The 22,127-nt window shown below is 44.3% G+C and overlaps 1 protein-coding gene across 6 annotated transcripts in view; it reads right to left on the bottom strand.

Moving 5' to 3' along the window:
- Positions 1 to 9,414: 9,414 nt before the first annotated feature.
- Positions 9,415 to 22,127, bottom strand: part of TNRC6B (trinucleotide repeat containing adaptor 6B) — a 220,184-nt gene continuing 207,471 nt past the window's right edge. For all 6 annotated transcript variants that reach the window (XM_051962078.1, XM_051962079.1, XM_051962077.1 and 3 more), the window contains one exon: positions 9,415 to 21,915. In XM_051962078.1, coding sequence (XP_051818038.1) covers positions 21,543 to 21,915 — 373 coding nt within the window. In that variant the 3' untranslated portion in view covers positions 9,415 to 21,542. The remainder of the gene's footprint in view (positions 21,916 to 22,127) is intronic.

The following is a 22,127-nucleotide window of genomic DNA, read 5'->3' as shown; positions in this document are numbered from 1 at the left end:
CCCTGCTCTCGAGGATTCCCAGGCGGATGGATAGAGCACATGCAAACATCTCTATGAAGGATGGAAACAGGAGGGCTAGTGTGGAGGGGCAGAGATTAAGCAGGACTGGGAAGGGCTTCTTTCGGGAATCAGGCCGTGGTGGAGGCTTGAGGAGCCACCCTCAGATCCCACCTTCTTTCCCTTTAAGAGGATTCAATCTTTTTTCTTTAGCTCCCAACAAAACGGGGACTCGGTGTACTGAACAAGAAAATTTACCTTCATAACCACCTTTACTCGGCTGCCCATGTTTTACATCTGAACCGATTCTTCGGACTTACCGGGACCTCTGTCCCTTGACCCGCTGGCACATCCCATGGTCATCATAACCCTTCCATCCCTGTATTTTGTTCCTTTCCAATATGGACCCATTGCTGAGCCAGCCAAACTACACCAGCTTCCCAGACCCTTTGTTCTTTTCTAATCAAACTTTGCTAAACCTCAACCCCGCCTGATCCTCCCATCCCTTTCGAGCTGCCGAAACAAGCCGCACAATGCAGCGGACGGGGCCTTTACGCTAACACAGCAGTCTTGTTATTCTTTCCTAATAGATTCTCTGGTCCCCAGCTTTTTAAACTGTGGGTCTCAACCCCATATGGGGCCTCATAATGATTTATTATCAATAACTGTTGGATTTGTATACTTATTTCATATCCCTATAATGCCTGGGACCGTGTAAAAATATCTTGGGTGAAAAGGGGTCTTGAGTAGAAAACTTAACTCATCACTATGACTATTGCAAACATTCATTTCGCTCCTCAAGCCTCCTGCAACATTCCTCCCTGCACCCCCTCCTTAAACTGAGGACTTTGTCCCTCCAGAAGACGGCTATTTGCCTAGAGTTCCCCTTTTTTTCTCCCTCCAATCCCTTGACGTCATCCCCATCTCCCATTTCCAATGAAGGGATGATCCTTCTCCTTGCCAGGGCCAGCCAGCCTCCCCTTATTTCTCTTGCAGACATTCTCTCAATAATTTCCTCTCTAATCTTTAATCTCTCCCTTTTACTGGTTTCCACCTCTATTTAAATAGATCCATCTCTCACAGCCTTAAAAACTGCTGGATATATTATCCTCCTAGCTGCTGTTCTAAAACATTCCTGTTTTTCAGCCAAATTCCTAGAAAAAGCTGTCTCCACTCTTTACTTGTCACTTGCATTTCTTCTCTCTCTTCTCAGCCCTCCACAATCTGGCTCACGGCTTCATCTTTTAACTGAAACTTCTCTCTTCACTTCTGGCTGCTGCATCTACTGGCTTTTGCTCCATCTTCAGTCATCTTTCTTCTTTTCGACATGGCATTTGATGTGATTGCCCACCCCTTCTCTTGGCTGTTCTGTCCCGTTTGAGTTTTTATAGCTTCAATCTCTTGGATCTTATCTTCTTTATCTCTTTTGCTACATCAGTCAATCAGTGAACATTTATTAAGCTCCTATTATGTGTCAGGAAAGCACTGTGCTAAGCACCAAGGATACAAAGTAAAAGATGATTCCTTCTCACAATCTAATTGGGGAGGCGACGTGCAAACAACTATATAAAAATAAGCTATACAAGGAAAATTAAAGATAATTAGTAGAAAGGTCGAGAAAGGCTTCCCTTTACAGCAGGGCTTCTTAAACTTTTTCCACTCAAGACCCAGGTACATAAAATATGTATACAAATCAAACACTGAAGATAACTCATCATTTCCCAACTTACCCATTCAGTTACGTGATCCCACATGGGTTTGTGAACCTCAGTTTAAAAAGGGCTTTACTTACATGAACTGATGCTGAGTGAAGTGAACAGAACAGGAGGACATTATATATAGTAACAGCAAGATGTTGAGATGATGATCAGCTGCGATGGACTTGGCTCTTCTCAGCAATTTGAGATTCAAGGCATTTCCAGTAGACTTGGGATGGAAAATGCCTTCTGCTTCCAGACAGAGAGCTATGAAGATTAAATGTGCATTGAAGCATACGATTTCCACTTTTTATTTTTAGTTTGCTTTTTCTTAAGGTTGTTCCTTGATTTTTCTTTCGCAAAGTGACTAATATGAAAATGTTTAAAATAGTTGTATATGTATAACCTATATCAGATTGATTACTGTTGTCTTGAGGAGGGAGGAGGTAAATGAGGGAGAAAAAAATCTGGAACTCAAAATCATACAAAAATGAATATTGAAAACTATCTTTACAGGCAATTGGAAAAATAAAACACTATCACTTTTTTTTTTTTTTTTTTTTGGACTTGGCAGCGTTACGGTGTAAGGAGCTTGGGAGGGCTGGTTATGATGGTGTAAGTATCCCCTGAGATGTTTTCTTCTGCCCTCATTCTTTCTTTTCTCTTTATATTCTCTGTGATTTCATCATTGTCTACAGAATTAATCCTCATCACTGAAGATGATTCCCAGATCTGTTTGTCTGATACTGGTGGCTCCTAAGTCCCAGCTCAGCATCCCCAGCTGCCTCCTGAACATCTCGGACAGTTTGGCCAAAGGCAACAAGCTTGGCGCAATGGTTGTCCACCTTCCTTCCTCGTCACCTCCATGTCTTGGAAATCCTAGCTCGATTCCCTGTTCAAATCGAGTGCCTCCTCCTTCATCATTTGGCATTCTCTCTCCTGTTCTCCCCTCCAATACTGCCTTGTACATGTTCCACACCTATTTTGTAGTTAATTATCTGAGCACAAGTTGTTTTCCCCAGTACAATGTCAACTCCTTGAGGAAGATATCAATTTTGGTCTTAGTACATTACCTGGCTCATGGTAGATACTTAAATACTTGTTGAAATGACTCAAAACTGATGAACAGACAAGATGATTGATGGCTGTCTAAAAACTAGCTAAATTTAAATAATCATTATAAAAAATTAACCCCGGTGGAGATGACATTTTTGTCCATGTCTATTGGGAGAATTTATGACTTTTAGTAGGCTCAAGGATTACTTACCTCCATCTTTGGGCATTTCTGTGCCACGCATTGGGCTGATAAAGAAAAAAATGAAACTACTGAGGAGATGGCAATGTAGATTGAGGTGGATATAAAATAGATATAAAGGGCACTTGTAGCTGGAGATCAGGAAAGAGTCCATGAAGAAGGTGACACTCAAGTGAAGTCTTGAAGGGAAGCAGGGATTCTAGAGATTTTGAAAGATTTACACAAATTCATAATGTACAACTCTCACTGTCATGCTCTGTTCCCAAAGCCATACATAGACTAGTCTTTTCCCTTGACACACTTCAAGCTGGCTGGTTCTAGGATTGGTCACTCACCGGAGCCTCTCGTCCCATTGATCTCCACTTACTTCCTTAATGGGGGATGGCTAATTTACACCTTGTAAAAGAAGGACCCAGAGAATGTCCCATTTGCTAAAAGGAACACCGTTAGACTGTAAGCTCCCTGATAGAAGGGGCAAATGTTCTATTTGCTAAAAGGAACACCGTTAGACTGTAAGCTCCCTCAGAGCAGAGATGAGGGTGTCTGGGGAATTTTTTGGCCTTTCTTTGAAAGCAGGGCTTTCTCTTAGCCCAGGTTTGATATTGGGATGAAATAAGACACTGGCAAGTCACCAAACAGTTACAGAGGAGGGTACTCCGCTGCAGCAATGACACAGTAGCATTCAATTTCTCTGGCCCCAACCTGTCATCAGGGGATGGCCGCTCCCATGTCTTAGGCGCCCACCAGGTGTAAGTGGCCTGGACTCCATGTGTCCAGGACTGTGTTTTCCCGGTTTGACCAGGAAGCCCTTACCCATGCATAGATCTTGTAAATAAAAAGCTATTAAAAAAAAAGAATTTGTAGGCTTGAACCTAACTCCTTAGTGAAGAGTTAAAGTTCAATTGTAACTGTAACACCATGACAAAGCAGAATGAATTGTAAGGAAATTCAGCTCAATGTTCTTTTTTATGGATGAAGAAGCTGAGGACAAGAGAGGGAAAGTGATTGATTTAGGAATATGGGATCATACTAAATACAAATCCTAGTTGAAGTTCAAGAGGAAAGGTCAGTGACAGCAGGGGTTGGGTGGAGCTAAGGGCAAGGAGAATGTGGGAAAGCTTCATGGAAGAATGCATTTGGAGTTAGGGTTGAAAGGGGAAGGAGGGATCTGTTCCAGGCACAGGGAAATGTCAGTGCATGTTTTAGGGGTGAAGACACTAGTTCAGCTAGCTGGGATGTGGGGCCCAGACAGGGGAGAATTTTAGATGGAGTTGGTACAATTGACTGGGAAAGACACATTTATAGCAGCAACAACAAATACTTCTTCATAAATAGGTTTAGAATCTCAATCCAAATTCTTTCTTTTGGCATTTTTATTAGTAAACCATTTTGCTTCTGCACAGAATGGATGATTCCCAACAACATCTTATTTCCCCCAAGGATGATCCCATCAAATGGGGAGAAAAATTGTCTCAAGAAAGGGCATGTTTGTCCATCTTTTAAGGGAAATATAGGAGAGGATGGGTACTTCCCTCTGGTCTCCTGGAAACCTCTTGTCTTTTACCTGAATTTTATTGCTTTCTTTCTGTACATTTCCATTGCGTTTCCAGTCCTCTCATACCATTCGTTTCCATGTACTTACACTGGGCTGGAGAGACAAAAACTGAACAGGCCTTTGCTCTCAAGAAGCTTCCATTTTACTGGGGCAAACAACATGGATATAGAAAAACACTTACAAAATCAGTAACAAAAAAAAAACGTGTTTATGGAGAAGATGGGGCTTGAGCAGAATCTTGAGGGTCATGGGAGATTTAATAAATGAGGAGGTGGAGCATCCCAAGCACGGGGTTGGGAGAAGAAGTATACCACGAGTGAGGAACAGCAAATATGTCCACTTTGACTAGAATTTGGGAGGGGGATTAACACAGAAAAGGGCTGGAAAGAGATTTAAGAGCCAAACACAAGAAACTTGATCCTAGAATAACCAGAGAGCCAGTGGAGTTTCCTGAGGAGAGAGAGAACAAGGTTGTAATTGTAATAGTATGGAAAACAGACTGGAAGAGGAAGCTCAAGTCCCATCTCCTCCCAGCCCTTTATATCTCGCTACATGATGAAAGTCTTTCTGTCTCCTCCATGAAGCCTTCCCTGATCCATTCAGCTAGGTGATTTTTCAAATCTTGTCAAATTCTTCCTATCTCTCACACACTTAACACTTTTTAATGTATATTGTTTTTATCTGTAATATCTACGAGGTGCACCATGGCAAAATGATGTGTCAGGGTGTGCTCATGTGGGGCCATCTCCAGTCATCTTGATCTACATCTGGCCACGGGACCCAGAGGGTTCTGGAGGGGAAAGTGAGGCAGGTGACTTGGTACAGCCCTCCCCTCACTTAAAGCCAATTCACAAGCCAAAATTATTCTTGCATATGTTTTGAAAACTTCAATTATTTTACAAAAAAAAAAAAAAAACAGAGCTCAAAAAATAAGTAGCTTTGCACCATTGCAAAAGGACTTTGGAGGCCAGCTAAGGAGTCTGAATTTTACTGTGCGTTAGGGACGGACACCATCCCGTCGTCATGGTCCTCTTGGAGAATGAGGGACAAACAATAATAATGAGGATCTGGAAGCTAGGAGACCTGGCCTTGATCTCCAATTCATTTGCTAGCTGAGACAGCAATTTAATTCCTCAGATCTTCAGTTTCCTCACCTGTAAAGTGGATGTACCTGCAGCAAATCATTTCATGAAATTGCCATGAAGCAAACACATGGCAAAAATGAAAATGTATGTAAATTTTAATCCATATTATTATACTCCACCTATTTGAGTTGCAAATTCATCCAGGAAAGTGACTGCACTATTTTTTACTATGGTCCCCATAGTTAACATGCACAAATAGATCTGACCCTCATTGAATTTAGATGTAGAATCATATGACTCTGGAAAACGTTTTAAAAATATTTTTAAAAAATGAAAGTGTAAATTAGGCCCTATCCTAAGAGACATCAACTTAGAGGACATGAGGGTGATATTAGGAATACAAATCACATACATATCTACTCTCGGCAGCTTTGAAAACATCTTTTCTTTCGTTGTGTAAAATGGTGAACAAGATAGAAAATTGGGATGATAGATGGGAGTGCTTCCAGCCAAATGAAAGAAGAAAAAGGAAAATGGCAACTTGAAGAATCTTAGAGCTCATGAGAACTTTTGTGGGCAACCGCCTCCCTTCTCCAGGGACCGTTTGGGGTTGTCCTTCCAAGTCCAACTCAGGTTTCACTCCCTCCAGCAAATCTGAGCTGATCTTCCTAAGTCCACAGTGACCTCCTCTAACCCCTACGACACTTAACATCTGTCATCTTCAGTACAAGTTTTTGTTTACAGGTTCTCTCGGAAATAACACGTGTACCACGCCTAAGGCAGCCCTCAGCATGCGACAGGCACTTACTTAATGCGTGCTGCTTCTTTTTTCTTCTCCATCTTCCATATCCGATCATTAGCGTCTCGAGGACAGGGAGATTATTTCATAATTTTCTTGGCCCCATGGCCCACACATATACAGGTTACTTGGGAATTCTTGCAGTTCAGGAGAATCAACTAGACATCAACCAAAATAAAAGTGTTTGTTTTTGGTTCAGGTCAATATGTAGTCCTTACAAGAAATGGTGCTATATAGATTGTACTTAAGATAACCTTTAACATGTATGACACTGCTTGCCATCTAGAGGAGGGGGTGGAAGGAAGGAAGGGAAAAGTTGGAACAGAAGTGATTTCAAGGGACAATGTTGAAAAATTACCCATGTGTATGATTTGTCAATAAAAAGCTATACTAAAAAATAAAAACAAACCCAAGAAATGGTGCTAGATGTCTGGGACTCAAAGATAGAAAATGATGTCTTATGATCTATTGGAGATTAGAAGATATACAGGTAAAAGATATGATTAAAAAGGAAGCCCCTACTGTGTGCTAAGAGAAATGCTGAGTACTTTACAAATACTGTCTTATTGGCGTCGCACACCACTATTATCTCGATTTTATATGTGAATAAACTGAGGTAGAGATTAAGTGGGTTGTTTAGGATACTATAGCTGTTAAGTGACAGGGGTCACATGTGAACTCCAGTCTTCCTGAATCCAGGAAGAGGAAGAGGGAAAGAAAGAAAGATCTAATATGAAAAGCTCTAGGAACATTTGAACACTGGGGAATTATTTTAAGAGAGATGAACTTGGTAGACTCCATGGAGATGAAACTTGAGCTGGGCCATAAAAGAAAGGAAAACTATCAAAAGTCTGAAATGATGGCATTTGGAAGATACATGACCTATGGGAGTAAACAGAGAAAGAACAGATACCCCAGTTTGGCTAGAATGTGGACCACACAATGGGGAGGAGTAGGTAATAAAACTCATGCGTAGGGGAGTGGGGGGGGGGAAATTGGAACACAAGGTTTTTCAGGGGCCAATGTTGAAAAATTATGCTTGCAGAGGTTTTGAAACTTCAGTTAAAATACCAAAAAAAAAAAAAAAAAAAAAAAAAAAAAGAGCTCAAAAAATAAGTAGGTTTGCAACATTACAACAGGGCCTTGGAAGCCAGCTAAAGAGTCTGAATTTTACTGTGCATTAGGGAGGTTTCAACAGTTCAAGATGTGTTTATGAAGTACGTACGACATGTGAGGCGTTGTGCTAGTGATGCAGAGACAAAATAAAAAAGTCAACTCTGTACAAAGACTTAAAGTCTCCTTCTCCTTAGGGGCTGGGGAGGAGGGGCTGATTTGGATTGTAAGAGTCCTGGAGTGTAGGACTATGTGGGCAGGAGATGGCATGCAGTCTGGAGAACAAAAAGACCAATTTGATTGAAAGGAAGAGCAGATGAAAGGAGTGTTGGGAAGTGCTGACTGTGTACAAGGCACTGGAACAGATTGGAAAGGGGAGAGCCCAGAGGAAAGAGGAGAGTGTAGAGAAAGTCACTGGAGAGGCAGAAAAATGCTTGGTCATTTATATAGATAGCTATAAAGGGGTGATGGAAAGGGGGGGGGCAATCACAAAGATGGAGTGGTTGGGAATTGGGATGATTTGAAGGGGCTGATATAAAAACTAGGGCCTTTGGGGGAAAGCAGCCAGGGCGAGGGGTAGTCAAGTTTTATCTGGGACATGTGGAAATCTGATGGGTCCTTATTCTGTAAGCAGTCGGCTGCATCTTTGGCCTCCATCCCTCCAGTTTAGAGATGCAAACTTTTTAGGCCCAGACAGGCTCTAAGTGCAGCTCTGAGAGGGACTGAAGCCCTAGAAATGATGATCTAGGACATCATGCACTTAGGAAGATAACAAATAAATCAGTAGTGAAGAGAGATGATCCGTGGTTACAAATCCGACAAAAATTTCAAAGAAATGGAGACTGAACAAAGGTCACTGGGTCGCACAATCAAGAAACCTGACTGGAAACTGGGCCGTGAAGAGCACTTCCCAGGTTTCTCCCTTGAAGGGACTTCAGAGCCAGCTAGGCTGCCCCACTCCTCTCAACTTGTTCCGACTTTCTCTACCTTTGAGTGACGACCTAAAGATCTCCTAAATCTCCACTTACTGTGCAGATAGAAAAGCTGTTAGTGGTATTTGGGGCTGATGGGTTTATAGAACATAAGATGTGTGTGTGTGTGTGTGTGTGTGTGTGTGTGTGTGTGTATTTTGGACCAATATCAGCTGTCTCTACTGACCCTCTGTCCTGGGCAGGGCAATTATGAGTGGCCTCCTGGTCTACCCACAGTGGTTTTATACTATTTCTTTATTTTTAAAATAAAACATTGATCACCATTACCTGTGGTGGTCTTCCTGCTGGTGATTGGAACACTCGGGTCTCTTTATTTCTCCTCTCTCTTATACTGAACCTGTTTCTTTCAGATGGTCAGCTTCTAAAGGGAGAACATGTGGCCTACCGGATGGGGATTCATCATTTACAGACTAGCAGGTCTGTCTCCAAGGTCCAGAGTGTTTCCTAAAGTTGTAGGCCATCAGAGCTTCTCCAGGCCTGTCCCAGAGGCATCTGCAGGAAACCGGTCAAATCCATGTGTTCAGGAGGGTTTCCTCACATCCCTTCAAGCGGATACCCTTCTTCCTCTTCTGTTTTCCATATCCCCCATTCTCTCTCCCCAAAGATAGCACAAAAAGGGGTGAAGAGAAGCAGCTGTTGGGAGTGGGGTGAATGCATATCTGGCAAAATGCTCTTAATTCTTTTCAAAAAGCAATCCTTGGGATGGGGAGGTAAGAAAACAGTGTGGGCATATATTGAAAAGAAACAAATGAAAATGAGACAACCTCAGAACTCTCTCATCTCATAAAACTCTGAGGCTGTGTTCCGGATAATTGTTAAGGTTTGGGTGCAGAACAAGAGGAGAGGAAAGACATCAGATAAACAAAAACCATCTTGGCAAGGATAAATTAAGTTGTCAGAATAAAACAGGAAACCAGAGGATTAAATGCTTAGCAGCCAAACACATTTATTAGTCTTTTTTTCTTTTTTTTTCCAGGAACCCAAAAATATTTTGTAGTTATAATGTAAGCAACTGAGTTGCACATAATACAATCATATCTTTCAAAAAATAAAATAAAATAAAAAACAAAAAATAAGCTGTTTAAAAGCCAAAAAAAAAAAAAAAACCCTTCAGAAAACTCTTATATATGCATTACATCATCTCTGTTTCAATGAAATGACAACGACTTAATTCCTTATTGATTTTAACCTGTCACAAGCCAATAAAACACCACCCTCTTGTTTTTTGAAATCCAGCATGAAAATACAGTACCTGCTATGGCAAAAAATACACATAAAATGCAACGTTTCAGCTTATTTGTACATTAGTAGAGTTTAACATTTTATTGTTTGTTTTTTTTTAAGTGAACCAGTGATTTTAAGTACCACTATACTAAAAGTAAAATAAAAATATAGAAAAGGGGGGCCCAGCCTGCCATGCAAGTGCACCTCTAAAGTGCCTAGTTTCTGTGTCCATGTAAAACCAGCAATTTCAACAAATCGGGATTAGGATCAAACCCAAGTTTTGATTTAAGGAAAAAAAAAAAAAAAAGACATTGTCATTTCCTCTCTTCCCCTCCCCAATCTCCCTCGTCCTGTGATCCATACCTCGACCATCCCCCGAGAAGAGAGAAAAACAAGCCACCCAAACAAACTGTAAAAGCTATTTCAAGTATCAGAAAAACAAAACACTTGTAGGTAACTTGCAGAGCGCATCCGTATGTGCAGCCATTGAGACTTTTGCTTCTGGTGACTGTACCTTCCTGATCCCTGTTTGTGTGCAAAGTAGGGAAAGAAAGCTGCCCATTCCAGCCCAGCCTTTTTTTTTGCCTTTTTTTTTTTTCTGAATGCCCTTGAGGGCGCTGCCTTCCATGGGGGCAAAGTGGGGGGCCAAAGGGAGGGAGGGAAGGAGGAAAGGGGCCTCTCTGCTTGACAGAGGAGAAAGAAGGGCTCCATCGTTCCTCCGGCTCTTCCTCTCCCCTCCTCCAGGACCCTCACCGTCTCCACTGTAATCTGGGGCAGAAATCTCACTGAGGGCATTCACATGCTCACTTCTTTCCTGATTGGGTAGAAGTTATTTTAACTAACCCATGTAAACACAGGCCCTAGGATTCCAGAACTCAAAGCAGCATTCTTATCTCCATCTAGATGGTAGAAGATAAAATAGTTCGGAAAACTTTTTTTCTTTTTTGTCAGGTTATGTTTCATTACTTCTATTTGTTTTTTTGGTTCCTTAAATGGGGGCACAGGTGGGGCGGGCACAGAATTCAGGATTGGATTGTGAACAAACGGGCACTGCTGAATTGCTAGAATGCTTTCTCCTTGGACCTGACCTGTTAAAAACGCTTCCTGCACCCAAAGGCCACACTGAGATTGATGAAGGCCGAGGGGGACAGAACTCCAGCACTCAAGGTGGGCACGCGCCACTGTGGGGTCATTGGGCACACTTTGGTCACTGGGGGTTTGAGGAAGAAGTAGCCCACCAGGAAAGCAGGACAAAAATCAGTAGAGCCCATGAGAATTACATAAGGAAGAGCAAGGCGCCTGCTGGGAGGCAGGGAGAAGGGCCGAGTCCAACCCTAACACCTGTAGCCCCTAAATGGGTGCTGGATGGCAAGCGCCTCATTGTAGGAGGGTCTGTCCCCTCCCGAGGGCAAAAGCAGTGCAGGACAGACGGCCAGCATGCTCCTGTCCCGGTCAGGGTCCCTGTGACATCTACAAGGATGTCTACTTGCAACAACAGCAGCGATCTCTTCCTATCCCTCTTCCTATCCCCAGAGCGGCCCAGCTAACTTTGACAATCAGGCTGTACCCGGGACAACTGCCTTTCACTGCGGCCAAATGACTTTTACGGCGAAAGCTTTCTATCCATCAATGCATCGAGGAGGAAACACTCTGGGATACCTGGGAGGGCCTTCTGGGAAAGACAGCGCAAAACCAACCTGGCATCTGGCCCACTCCTCAAGAACCTGCCCATGAGGCGTGATCTGTCCTATGTATGCAGCAAAGGGGCAAAGGAGGGTGGAGGGGCACCCACCCACAAACGCAGAGACGCTTCCCTGACCTCGGCTTTGTCGTTAATATGAAGGATTTACAAGCTGAAATTTCTGATGGCTTAAAAAAAATGCAAAAACAAAACAAAACACCACATCATATGATAGGGTTACTTTCACAGCAAACTAAATATTTTAAAAGCTATCTTGCTATTTACATGTTCTTATTAAAAAACAAAACGAATCCATTAATGTCAGAAGAGGAGATAAGGATTCAGAGTTACAAGATGGGAAATGTACCAACGAGGTATTGTCTTGTGATAAACAGTTGAAACCTCAGGATTGTTTGTTTGTTTGTTTGTCTGTATGTTTAAAGGCAATCTAACAGATTGGAACCCTGATAAGATCACGCAGTGAGGAGAGCGTGAACGTGATCAAGTCATTTACTCATTACAGTACTGTGAACGTCAACAACAAAAAAGCTTGCTGTATGGAAACACTGAAAACAGCCACAACATTCTCTTGCTGATGATACTGCATGTTGAAGATAATGCCAAGAGCAAGGCGGGTGCCATGGTTAACCACGGGCAAGGGATCCTGGTTAAGACAGCATGGAGGCAGCCAGGGATGGAGGCTTCCCAAGGACATGCCTTCAAGAAACTCACTCAAATCTTAGGTGTCCAGAGTCCAAAGAAAATCCCATGAAATCCAGATGACATTTGGCTGAGAAGGAAGAGAAGGAAGGGGGGAGCTGAGAAGAAAAGGAGGGAAAAAAAGAAAAGAAGGAAGGAGGGAGGAAGAAAGGAAGGAGGAAAAGAGGGAGGAGAAAAGGAAGAAAAGAGTGAGGGAGGAGAAAAGGAAGGAAGGAGGGGGGGAAAGATAAAGGGAGGAAAGGAAGGAAAAAAAGAAGGAAAAGAAAGGAAGGGAAGATGAAAAGAAAAGAAGGAAGGGAAGAAAAGAGAGAGAGGGAAGAAGGGAGGAAAAGAAAGAGAGAGGAAGGGATGGAACAAGGAAGAGAGGGAAGGAGGGAGGGAGGCAGGCTTTTTTGCCCACTTCCCAGCACAGCAGAGTGGTTTCCTTAATCTGTGGCATGGAGGAGCAGCTGGCTCCAGCTCTTAAGAAAAACAAAAACAATGGCTTCTGAAATGGACAGATTGCAAAGTGGGTTCCTAAGGACGGCACGCGCACGTGAGGTGATCTGGTTCCTGAGCTTGAAAGGGACTAGTTATAGAGCGTGGGCAATGGTCCTTCTGCAGAGAACCCAGGATGAACACTCCATGGCCAGACTTTGCCAGCCGGGCCCTGGTGCAGAATAGCTTGTCTTTCTGCAGTTGATTTAACAGGCAGGCTCTCCCCACAAGACCCAGCCACTGGGAGAGGGCTGCCCAGAGTCCTCTCTCACTCCCAGGGGTCCTCACTGTACTGAATCAGCGGCCCCCCCTTTCCCCTCCTAAACACAGATATACCATGGACACAGAAACTGTGAAACAATTATGCAAAGCTACTCGTCAACCCCCCCCAAGACCCCAACTCTTCCCGTCCCCCCTGCAGAATGCATAGTTTACAATTCACTTTACAAAAGAAAGAAGCAATGCTGACCACATATGGGACCTTTTTTTTTTTTTTTTTTGAAAAAAGAAAAAAAACAACAACCTCTTCTTAAATTCAGTATCAAAATTCACATTTGCATAAGAATACATTTCAAGGCCATTAGAGAGGAATGAGATTGGAGCAGAGAAAGCTTCAGTATCCCCCCCTCCCTTTGTCTTCCTGAATGAAGAAGATGAAGGAATCTTGGGGTGAGGGTGTCTCCCCCCCACCCCCCACCTCAGGGCTTGGAGGCAGGTGAGAATTCGGAAATGGCCCAAAGCATTGTACACGATTTCTTTAGAAGGTCAGGGATGGGGAGAAGAGGTGGAATATTAAACAACAAAAACAAATGAAATGAGACACTGCAGATTTCTATGTTTAAGCCGTAAGAAGTTCTGAAATAAAAGAGGATTTCAGATTTTTCTCTCTCCTTTCTTTTCTTTTTTTTTTTTTTAAACACTTTGACCTTTAACATCTCAAAACCCTTTTTTTCTTTGTGTGTAATACCCTGTTTGCTCAAATGGCAACATCGAACGAGCTGGGAAAAACCACCAACTATCTTATTGGGACACGGAGGGTAAGGATACGCTGCCTGCACCACATCCTAGGGCAGAAAGAATCAAGAAATGCCTTCTCTTCCACATGCAGAAACACGCCACGCCACTGTCACGCTTCAGTTCTCCAGTGCTTCCCGAAACCCCCCGACAGTCACCCACACACACATGCACGCAGCACCTGGACGCACAAGACACACGAACTCACAGCTCTGGAGAGGAAGGGGCGCCTCCTTGGCGGTCCCTACACCCTCTCCTCGCCCCCAACTATCTCTACCCTCTCCTCAGTCCAGTGAGATCTCGACGCTCATGGTCAAGAGCGAGGGAGTTCTGGGAGAAAGTGACCTTCCTAAAGAATCGACTGACCATCTTTTCTGATCTCTGATGGAGAGTTTCCTCATTAGATGGTTCCTGTACTCACAAAGGCACATTCAAAAATACTACATTTAAGTAACACCTTAAAAAAAAAATAAAAGGGGGTGGTGGTGGTGTTTTAAACACACTTGTTCTGACCTACCCTACATTTCCCTGCCAAGAAATGTTCGCCTGTTGCACTGAATCACTTGGTGAGACTCTGTCCTGCCTTTCCAAGGCAAGTCATTTCTTACAGGTTTGCAGAGATGCTGTGGTTTGGTTTTGTTTTTGCATAAGTATCCCCCTTTTCCATTTTTGGCTTTTCTATTTGGATCCGACTACATCTCTTCCCATAAAGCTCTGCTGTAAGGCTACCCCCTCAAAGTAAGTAAGGCTCCTCGCTCTCAACCCCGGTCACCTTTTAGAACTTCCTCCTCTTTGCTTCCCAGCCCCTTCAACTCTTCCGGTGGGAACACCAAAAGGCCGGGGGGTGGGCGGGTAGGGGGAGACACAAGAAAAGAGAGGAGATAAGAGTTTGGGAAAGCAAAGCACTTAAAACCACAACCAAACCACACAATACTGTCAGCAAGCTGGGTGACTACTTTTTACTGCTTAGTGATATCTATAAGGAAGAATTTTGCTTACTGAAACAAAAAAAAAAGCAGAGCCACTGACTAATTTGGCTAGAAACAGGAAAAAATCCCACCCATCAACCGACCCAGGAACAAAGTATCCTATTTTTCAATGCACTGATTTATAGTTAAAACACCTCAGCTGAGGCACAAAGTGCTTAAGGAAACACTATTTAAGGACCAAAAACAAACACTGCTTAACTTGGCTGGTTTCCCCCCCTCTTTCCTGGCCATCTAAGTGAGTGTCAGCCACGAGGAGCCGGTGGAGGCCAGTCCTGCACCATGGGCCCACCTTCCCGGAGGGCAGAGGTTTCTCGTGTCACAAGCTGACTGTGAGGGAGAGATGCTCAATCTCAACTCAACAGCAGTAGCTCCTGTCGAAAACGACAGAAAGAGAGGTGCTGGCGACCGGCTGATGGAGATCCTCCCCCAAGCCAAACAAAGCCTACATAATCCCACCTGCCCAGATGTTAAAGGGCCCCCCTTCTTCTTAAGGGCGATGGAGACACTCTTACCCAGTGATAGGAAAGCTCTGGAAATCAGATCTGCCCCCCTGCATAGGAATGGTACAGACATACAGCAAAGAGGGCGATTCGTCGGACTGGATGATATGTGACGGCTCCCGCAAATGTTTCAAGGCCTTATTTCTGAATAAACCCTCCTGTTCTGAGAAAACTTGCTACATTCACAAAATCCTGGAGTTGGTAGCAATTCCAAAACTGAACGACTGGATCTGATTCTCCTTCTCTTTTCCGAAGACAAGAAAGCGAAACATACACACACACAACCCTTTGGCACTGGCCATAGAAACACAGACCATGCATACACACATCCTACTGGCAGAATAAAAGAAAAAGTTCGGTCGATGGTGTGCTGCCATTGGTGGCCATCGGGTACAGGGACCCTCGTTACTGGCTGAATATTGAGGTCACAAGATTTACAATTCATTTCTCTCTCTACACACACACACACACACACACACACACACACACACACTCATTTCCACTATAGTACTAAACTCCATTTAGACCACTTTAATAGGAAAAACAAGACTGAAGAAGATTCTTACAGTTAACACTAAGATGCGCAGTTAATGCATAGAGGAAATGGGACAGAACCTGGCAAGATCAATGGAGAAAGAAAAGGCTGAAAAAGGTTGACGTTTATTGAATAAAATATATATTTCTTCCTAGTTCAAGATCTTATATATCTCTATAAATATAAATATATATATAAACCATACCCCAACAAACAAAACTGTCTACTGTGTTTTAGTCATCCTGGGGAGCAGAGGGAGAAAGGGGTATGGAAGGGACCTGAAACCGAGACCTTCTCTATCTCAAGACTCAATTGTTCCCTAATCTGAGAGATGGCATTTACAACCAAGTCTCCTGAAGACTGCTTGTTTCCGAAGCGGAGAAAACAGGCTTGGCTTAAGCTCTCTGACGAGCGCGTAGGAATCTTTAGTCTGTTCAACAGAAGTATCAGAATGCCAGGATCTTAAAAAAGAAAAAAGAAGGCCCCTTTTGAGGCTGAAGCTGACTCTCAAAGCTACTGAAGATGCAGCCCTCAGAAAAGCCCAAAAGGGTGAGAAGGATTGATGGTGAACACAACAACACATAGTAAGAGTCTCCGGAACTGAAATTAAAAAAAAAAAATTACAACAAAAGAACTTCCAAATTCTTAGAAAGCTTTCCTCTTCCCTACATGCTTTAGACACAACACTTCACAAGAGAAGTCCTGGGAGCTTACTGCTAATTGATGTCACACTCGAGGGAAAGGTGCGAAGTTGCTTCTCTCAGGAACATCACGAGAGAAAGGGAAAATCCCCCCGACAGAGCGTGAAGGAGAGCAGCCTGGGGCCATGGAGAAAATCGGACGTGGACCTTGGCGACGGGGGTGGCTCGGGAGCCCTCACTTGCAGCATGCGCTAACCGTGGCCCCCACGAACGGCTGCTGGCTCGGTGGGCTTTCCGGTTCTTCACAGTGTCTCGGAGAGTTGTCAAGTTTGGCTGAACAGACGCCGAAGATGAGGACGTGAACTAAAAGCAGAGGGCTGGCTGGTCACCCAGCCTGGTCTGATGGAAGACGTTTCCTTCTCTTGGGAATGTTTCGCTTCCTTTGGGCGAGCGGCCTGGCCCCGGGGTGGGCAGAGCCTGTGAGAAGTACTAAGGAAGCGGGCCTCTCTGGTTGCTCTAGAGAGAGGGTTTGCCTGCTGAGAAGGCAAGATGCCTCATTCTTGACGAGGAGAAACGCGGTGGAAAGAGGCTGTCTCTCGGGCCGTTCCCCAAACTAGACCGCCCAGCAAGACGAGTGAACGCCAGCCTTTCCTCCTCACTTGTGGGTGTCAGAAGAGGCTGGGGAGGAATGACACCCTCTCGGACCGTCCCCGTGGAGGACGTGGCTCGGGAAGAGCCGCCACGGCAAAGAGATGTCGTCGTTGCTCGCATCCTCACTGTTTCCTGCTCTTAAGTCACTGCCAACCAATGAAGCAGACCTTCTGGCGAACCCAAGTTTTCCAAGGAAAGGGAGAGGGGACTCCTTTCTACTGGCCCAACACAGTAAGACTTTCCAAATGAAGACAGGTAGACTTTTCCACAAGCACTCACACTAAGCACGGGAAATGGATGAAAGTGGAGGGCACACAACACAACACAGCACAGGGACTCAGCACTCTACTTTTTCAAGACCTAAATGCACTTTTTTTCTTTTTTTTTTTTTTTTTTAATTTCACTCACTGCCATTGGGGCATGCCCAGGACTCCATACTCTTTCCAGGACAGGTGCATGAACTTACATGGAGTGACTGGACCACAAGCACACACATACCGCCCCCTCCCCCTTTCACAGGATGTCTGGGTGTATGTACGAAGGCACTAAAGCGGTTTCAGAGAAATTTCAGGCATTAACTCCACTTCCCCTCACCTGGAGAGGAAGCTTTTCATTCCCAGTGGTAAGCTCAAATGTCTCAATGAAGCTCTTGTCAAGCTTGGGAATTTCAATTATCTGGCCCCAGAAGGGTATGCAAAAGGAGAATTCAATATCAACAAAAACAAAAACCAAAAAAAAAAAAAAAAGAAAATAAAAATAAAAAGGTCAAACTTCCAAGTCTCTAGCTGGTGGATGGAGGTAAGTAAGCAGCAAATCTTTAAAGTAGCAGTTAAAATAAACACAACACTATCTGGGAGCTAAAAAAGTAAAAATCATTTGTTCCTTTTCAGATTATCTTATTCGTGTCCTCCTCCTTTCCACAATAAAAGGAAGTAGACATATACATTTCCCATTAATGGAATAGTCCATGGGTAAATTTTCCTCTAGCAAAACCTATATTTAAAATTTGTTCCAAAAAGCATTACCCAATAGTCCCTATTTTCTTTACATAAATTCTCATTCACCCAAACTACTAAATTTTACAGTCAGAACTAATATTTTTGGGGAGGGTAGTGAAAGATGTAGGGAATTGTCTTTTTTCTTTTACTAAAAAAAAAAAAAAAGTATCAGGAGAGATAGCGGTTTAATTCTAAGTGGAAAGGACCAGTGATGTCATTCCCATTCAGATGCTCATCTCTCTTCCCCCCCAATTCTATCCCCCCTCTCACACAACTACAATTACACACAATTCCAAATGAGACTAAGACAGAGCTTGTTACAGCTTAATCATTCTCTTAGTTGTTGTTTTTTTTAAGAGTATAATGAATTTATTTCTTGCTGCTAAACTGAGAACTTTTAAAAAATATCTTATTTCTTTGTACAGGTTTTAAAATGTGTGATCCCCAGTTATGACTGTAACATTTAAAGACTGTTCTTTTTGAATTTTTTAAAATTAAGTAAAAACTTTTATTTTAAACTTTTCTTCTTGAAGATTCAGGAACTTGTAAAAGTTTATCAACAGGAAAGAAACAGCCATCTATCTAGGATAAGACACAGTTAAATAAACCATCTTCAAAAAAAACTGGCTTCCTACCCTAGAATTCCTGAGAATGCTTGCAAATTTTAAAGCAGGAAAATAAATGTTAAAACACACACACACAAAAAAAAAAACCAAACCAAAAACCCCAAACAAACACTGTTATATGCTCCCAGAGTTAGTCTTCATCTAAAATATATACTTTTTTTTATATATATGCACTTTTTGGTCTTTTTAAAAATTTTTAATTTTTTTTCCCTTTAAGCTTATGATGGAAGAACATTTTAGCTTCTCAATTTTATTTTTTACATATTTCAAATCCCTCATTATGTCTTGTAAACAAGAGGGGCTCTAGCACCCGGCTTTCACCGTAGTATCATAATGAACTCAACTAACCCAAAGTGCAGGTAGAGTAACCACTAGGCAGGTTGGGAGGAGGAGGAAAAGGAACGTGAGGAACCCCTGGGGAGGTGGGGGGGCGGCAGCAGGCAATGGGACAGAAGCCACCAAGCGAGGCGCTTCTCGGGACTTCCACTACAGCTAAGGAACTTAGATCGAGTTTTCTCTATTGAGGAGGACAGCTGCTCTTCACCTCAAGGCCACAACAGAGCTAACGCTTCACCACTTGGGAAGAAACTGGGGAGATGGACTGAAGAAGGGGGGTGTCTTCTCTGTGGAGGGTAGGACAGACAGAAACTGGAGGGCGGCGCGGGCAGGGCTATTTTAAGAAAGCAAGCAAGCAAGCAAGCAAGGCTGTAACTTCCTGCATGCCCCCTGCCCCCCAGCCCCTTCGGATTCACATCTCCTAATCATATGCAGTGAATGCTCCTTGTAAGATGCTATACTTCAACTTAACATTCCCCTTTGTCAGTCCTTCGGGATGCCTGCTTCAGACCGACAGGGGTGAGTCAAGAAACCAATAGAGCTTCCAATTTCCTTTGTCTCACATGCAAATGATTTTTTTTGCCTTTCCCTAAACACTCATACACTCACGTGCACACGTACGTACACACACACACACACACATACACACTCACGTGCACAAATGAAGTTAAATACATTAGGCATTGTTGTATCCTTCACTGAAGACGCTCACACAAGACGCTCCCCCCATCCCCCTATCAGAAAACTGACAAGGACAGCGGCATCTCCTCCCACCCGAGGTCGGGTCCGAGGGGGTGGGCATTGGCTGGTACAGAATGCGGGCACTTGATGTAAAGCGGTTGAATGCAGACTGATGGCGTCCGTGCCTACCCAAGAGCTAGCCCTTCTCCCTGCCCACGCCAAAGGCGGGTGCCGGCTGTGAAGGGGCTCTCCCTGCTCCCCTCCGGCCTCCGCTACCCTCCCCAAAAGCAGCAGTACCGATGTAGAGCCCAGCGCGCATGCACGGACACACTGGCCATTACCGTGGATTCGAAGGTTGCCCCTGTTCCGCCCAGAGTAACTGGACTACACTGATGCTCACAAAAGTTTCTTTAAATACCGAAATAAAAAAGCAACAATACAGGAAAACAAGGTGCAATACTCAGAGTCTTTGCTAGTTAGACCTGCCTAAGCAAAACCACATACACAGGAAATACACAACACAGAGGAACAAAAGGAAAGGCTTGAAGTACACACTGGTTTAAGAACATTCTTCAGTAAACGTTTCGGTCAGTGACGGTCTGGCGCCGGGACACACCCAGGCCTGGCACAGGTAACGCTCAGCATCGGGAGCAGAGAGGGGAGCTGCCGCGGCCTTCTGGAGCCATTGCGCTCGTGCCGCTCAACTTTGTTTTTGTTTTTTTGTTTTTTCTGTTTTTAAAAAAAAAATGATAACTTAGTTGGAAATTTGGGTAAGTGTGAAATTTCGGATTGCCAATGAGCCGATTCCATCTATCGGGGCCGTGAGGGAGACCTGCGAGGAGGTTCCCATGAAAACAAAACAAGGCTTGCTTTGAGAAAACACAACAGGTGGGTGATCTGATGTGTCTCTGATTTTAAAACCAGAAATAAATATGTAATAAATACACGGATGAACAAATGAATACGCGGTCACTCAAGAGGTGCCTCCTGCTCATCGAATTTCTGGGTATGGCAGTGCTCCACTCTGCTGCTGGATGGAAGTAAAGGCTGTCTCACACACACGCACGCACACACGCGCACACACCAGACAACTCCCTGCTCGAGGGCATGAAAAGCACCCCCCTGAACCTGGCTGCGGCCTCCCTGGGTTTGGCGTCGGTCCCAGGGGCCTGGCCGCACGCGGCCCTCTCCCAGTCCAGAGAAGCCGAAGGCTGGCCGGCCAGCCCGTGGACCGGCGACAATGAGGCCTTCCGATTAGTGGGGTGGGACGAGGAGGAGTGCACACGCACACCAACACATGTGCACACACACGCACACACACACGCACACACACACACACACACACCAACCACAAGCATGCCTGGGCAGTTACATGTGCCAGCACACACTGGTATTATCGACCAGCCAATCACAATTTTTTTCCTTTTTTTTTTTTTTTTAAAAGTTTTTTGTTTTGTTTTTAAAGTGAGGCTCCGTCTAGTCTTCCCTCCCCCAACCCCCACAATTCTTTTGCCCTCCCCCCCCCAACACGGTAGACCTAAGGACGGAAACACACCCAGTGCAAACCAAGTTAAAAAGCTATTTTTCAGTATATATGTTTCTTAGCAACAACTTCCGTATAACATGAAAAAGTGAAAAACTAGAAACTAATTTTTTTAATTTTTTGTGTTGAAATTTAAATGGTATGTGTACTTGCTTCACATTGTCTTTCTAGGTTGGCGTTCATGATTCAAGTATTTCAAGAGTGATATGTTCTCTTTTTTGGATTCATTTTCCAAACGAAAAAACTGAAGTTATAAGGGAGGCAACGATGTGCTCAGACAGTCTGGCAATGACCCACCTTTTTTTCTCTCTCCGTTTTCTTTTTTCCTTTTAAAAATGTATTTATTGCAAGTTGAAAAAAAAAACGAAAAGGTCGAGTTAGTGCTGCTGCTGTTCCAAAAAAGGTCACGAGGTCAGAGTTGAAAGTTCTAAGTTCAGATTGAATCCGACCCTCCTCCCAGAAGGTCGCCAGGTAGCAGAGGAGCGGGGCTGCCCATCCGGTGGGGATCCTCCCCACTGGGGACCCCCCACAAGCTGGAGGAGTAGTTTGGGGGCCCCCACAAGGAGGCGCCGGGGAGGTCGCCGCCCCCGCTGCCACCCCCGCCGCTGCTCCACGACCCCCCAAAGAGATTCAGGGCGGGGCCGACAGCGTCCGCCTGGCTCTGTCCCGTCTCCAGGGGCTGCCAGCCGGCCGCGGGTGCGCTCGGCGTCGCAGCAGGGGGAGGGGGCTGGGCTTGTGCCAAAAACCGGCTCACCTCCTCGTCTGTGGCAAACTCGGCCAGGATGGTAGTGTTTCCCAGCACACACCTAGAAAGGGACAGATGGGGGGGAAGGGTGGTCAAGCTGGGGACCCAGGACTTTTAAATCCTCCAAGACACAGAGAAAGCGTCGAAAGCTCTACCTGCAATGCAGACGTTGCTCTGGGCCATGTGTGTCTGCACTCTGATGTGGCTGAGGAGCTCCTGGTGTGGACACACCCTGCACTGATGCAGAGCGACCTCTCCTCCCAATGAGCCTGA

The sequence above is a fragment of the Antechinus flavipes genome, chromosome 5 (genome assembly GCF_016432865.1).
Source record: "Antechinus flavipes isolate AdamAnt ecotype Samford, QLD, Australia chromosome 5, AdamAnt_v2, whole genome shotgun sequence".
Classification (NCBI taxonomy): Eukaryota; Metazoa; Chordata; class Mammalia; order Dasyuromorphia; family Dasyuridae; genus Antechinus; species Antechinus flavipes.
Note: the sequence above shows the minus strand (reverse complement) of the source record. Positions and strands in the feature narration are given on the sequence as shown.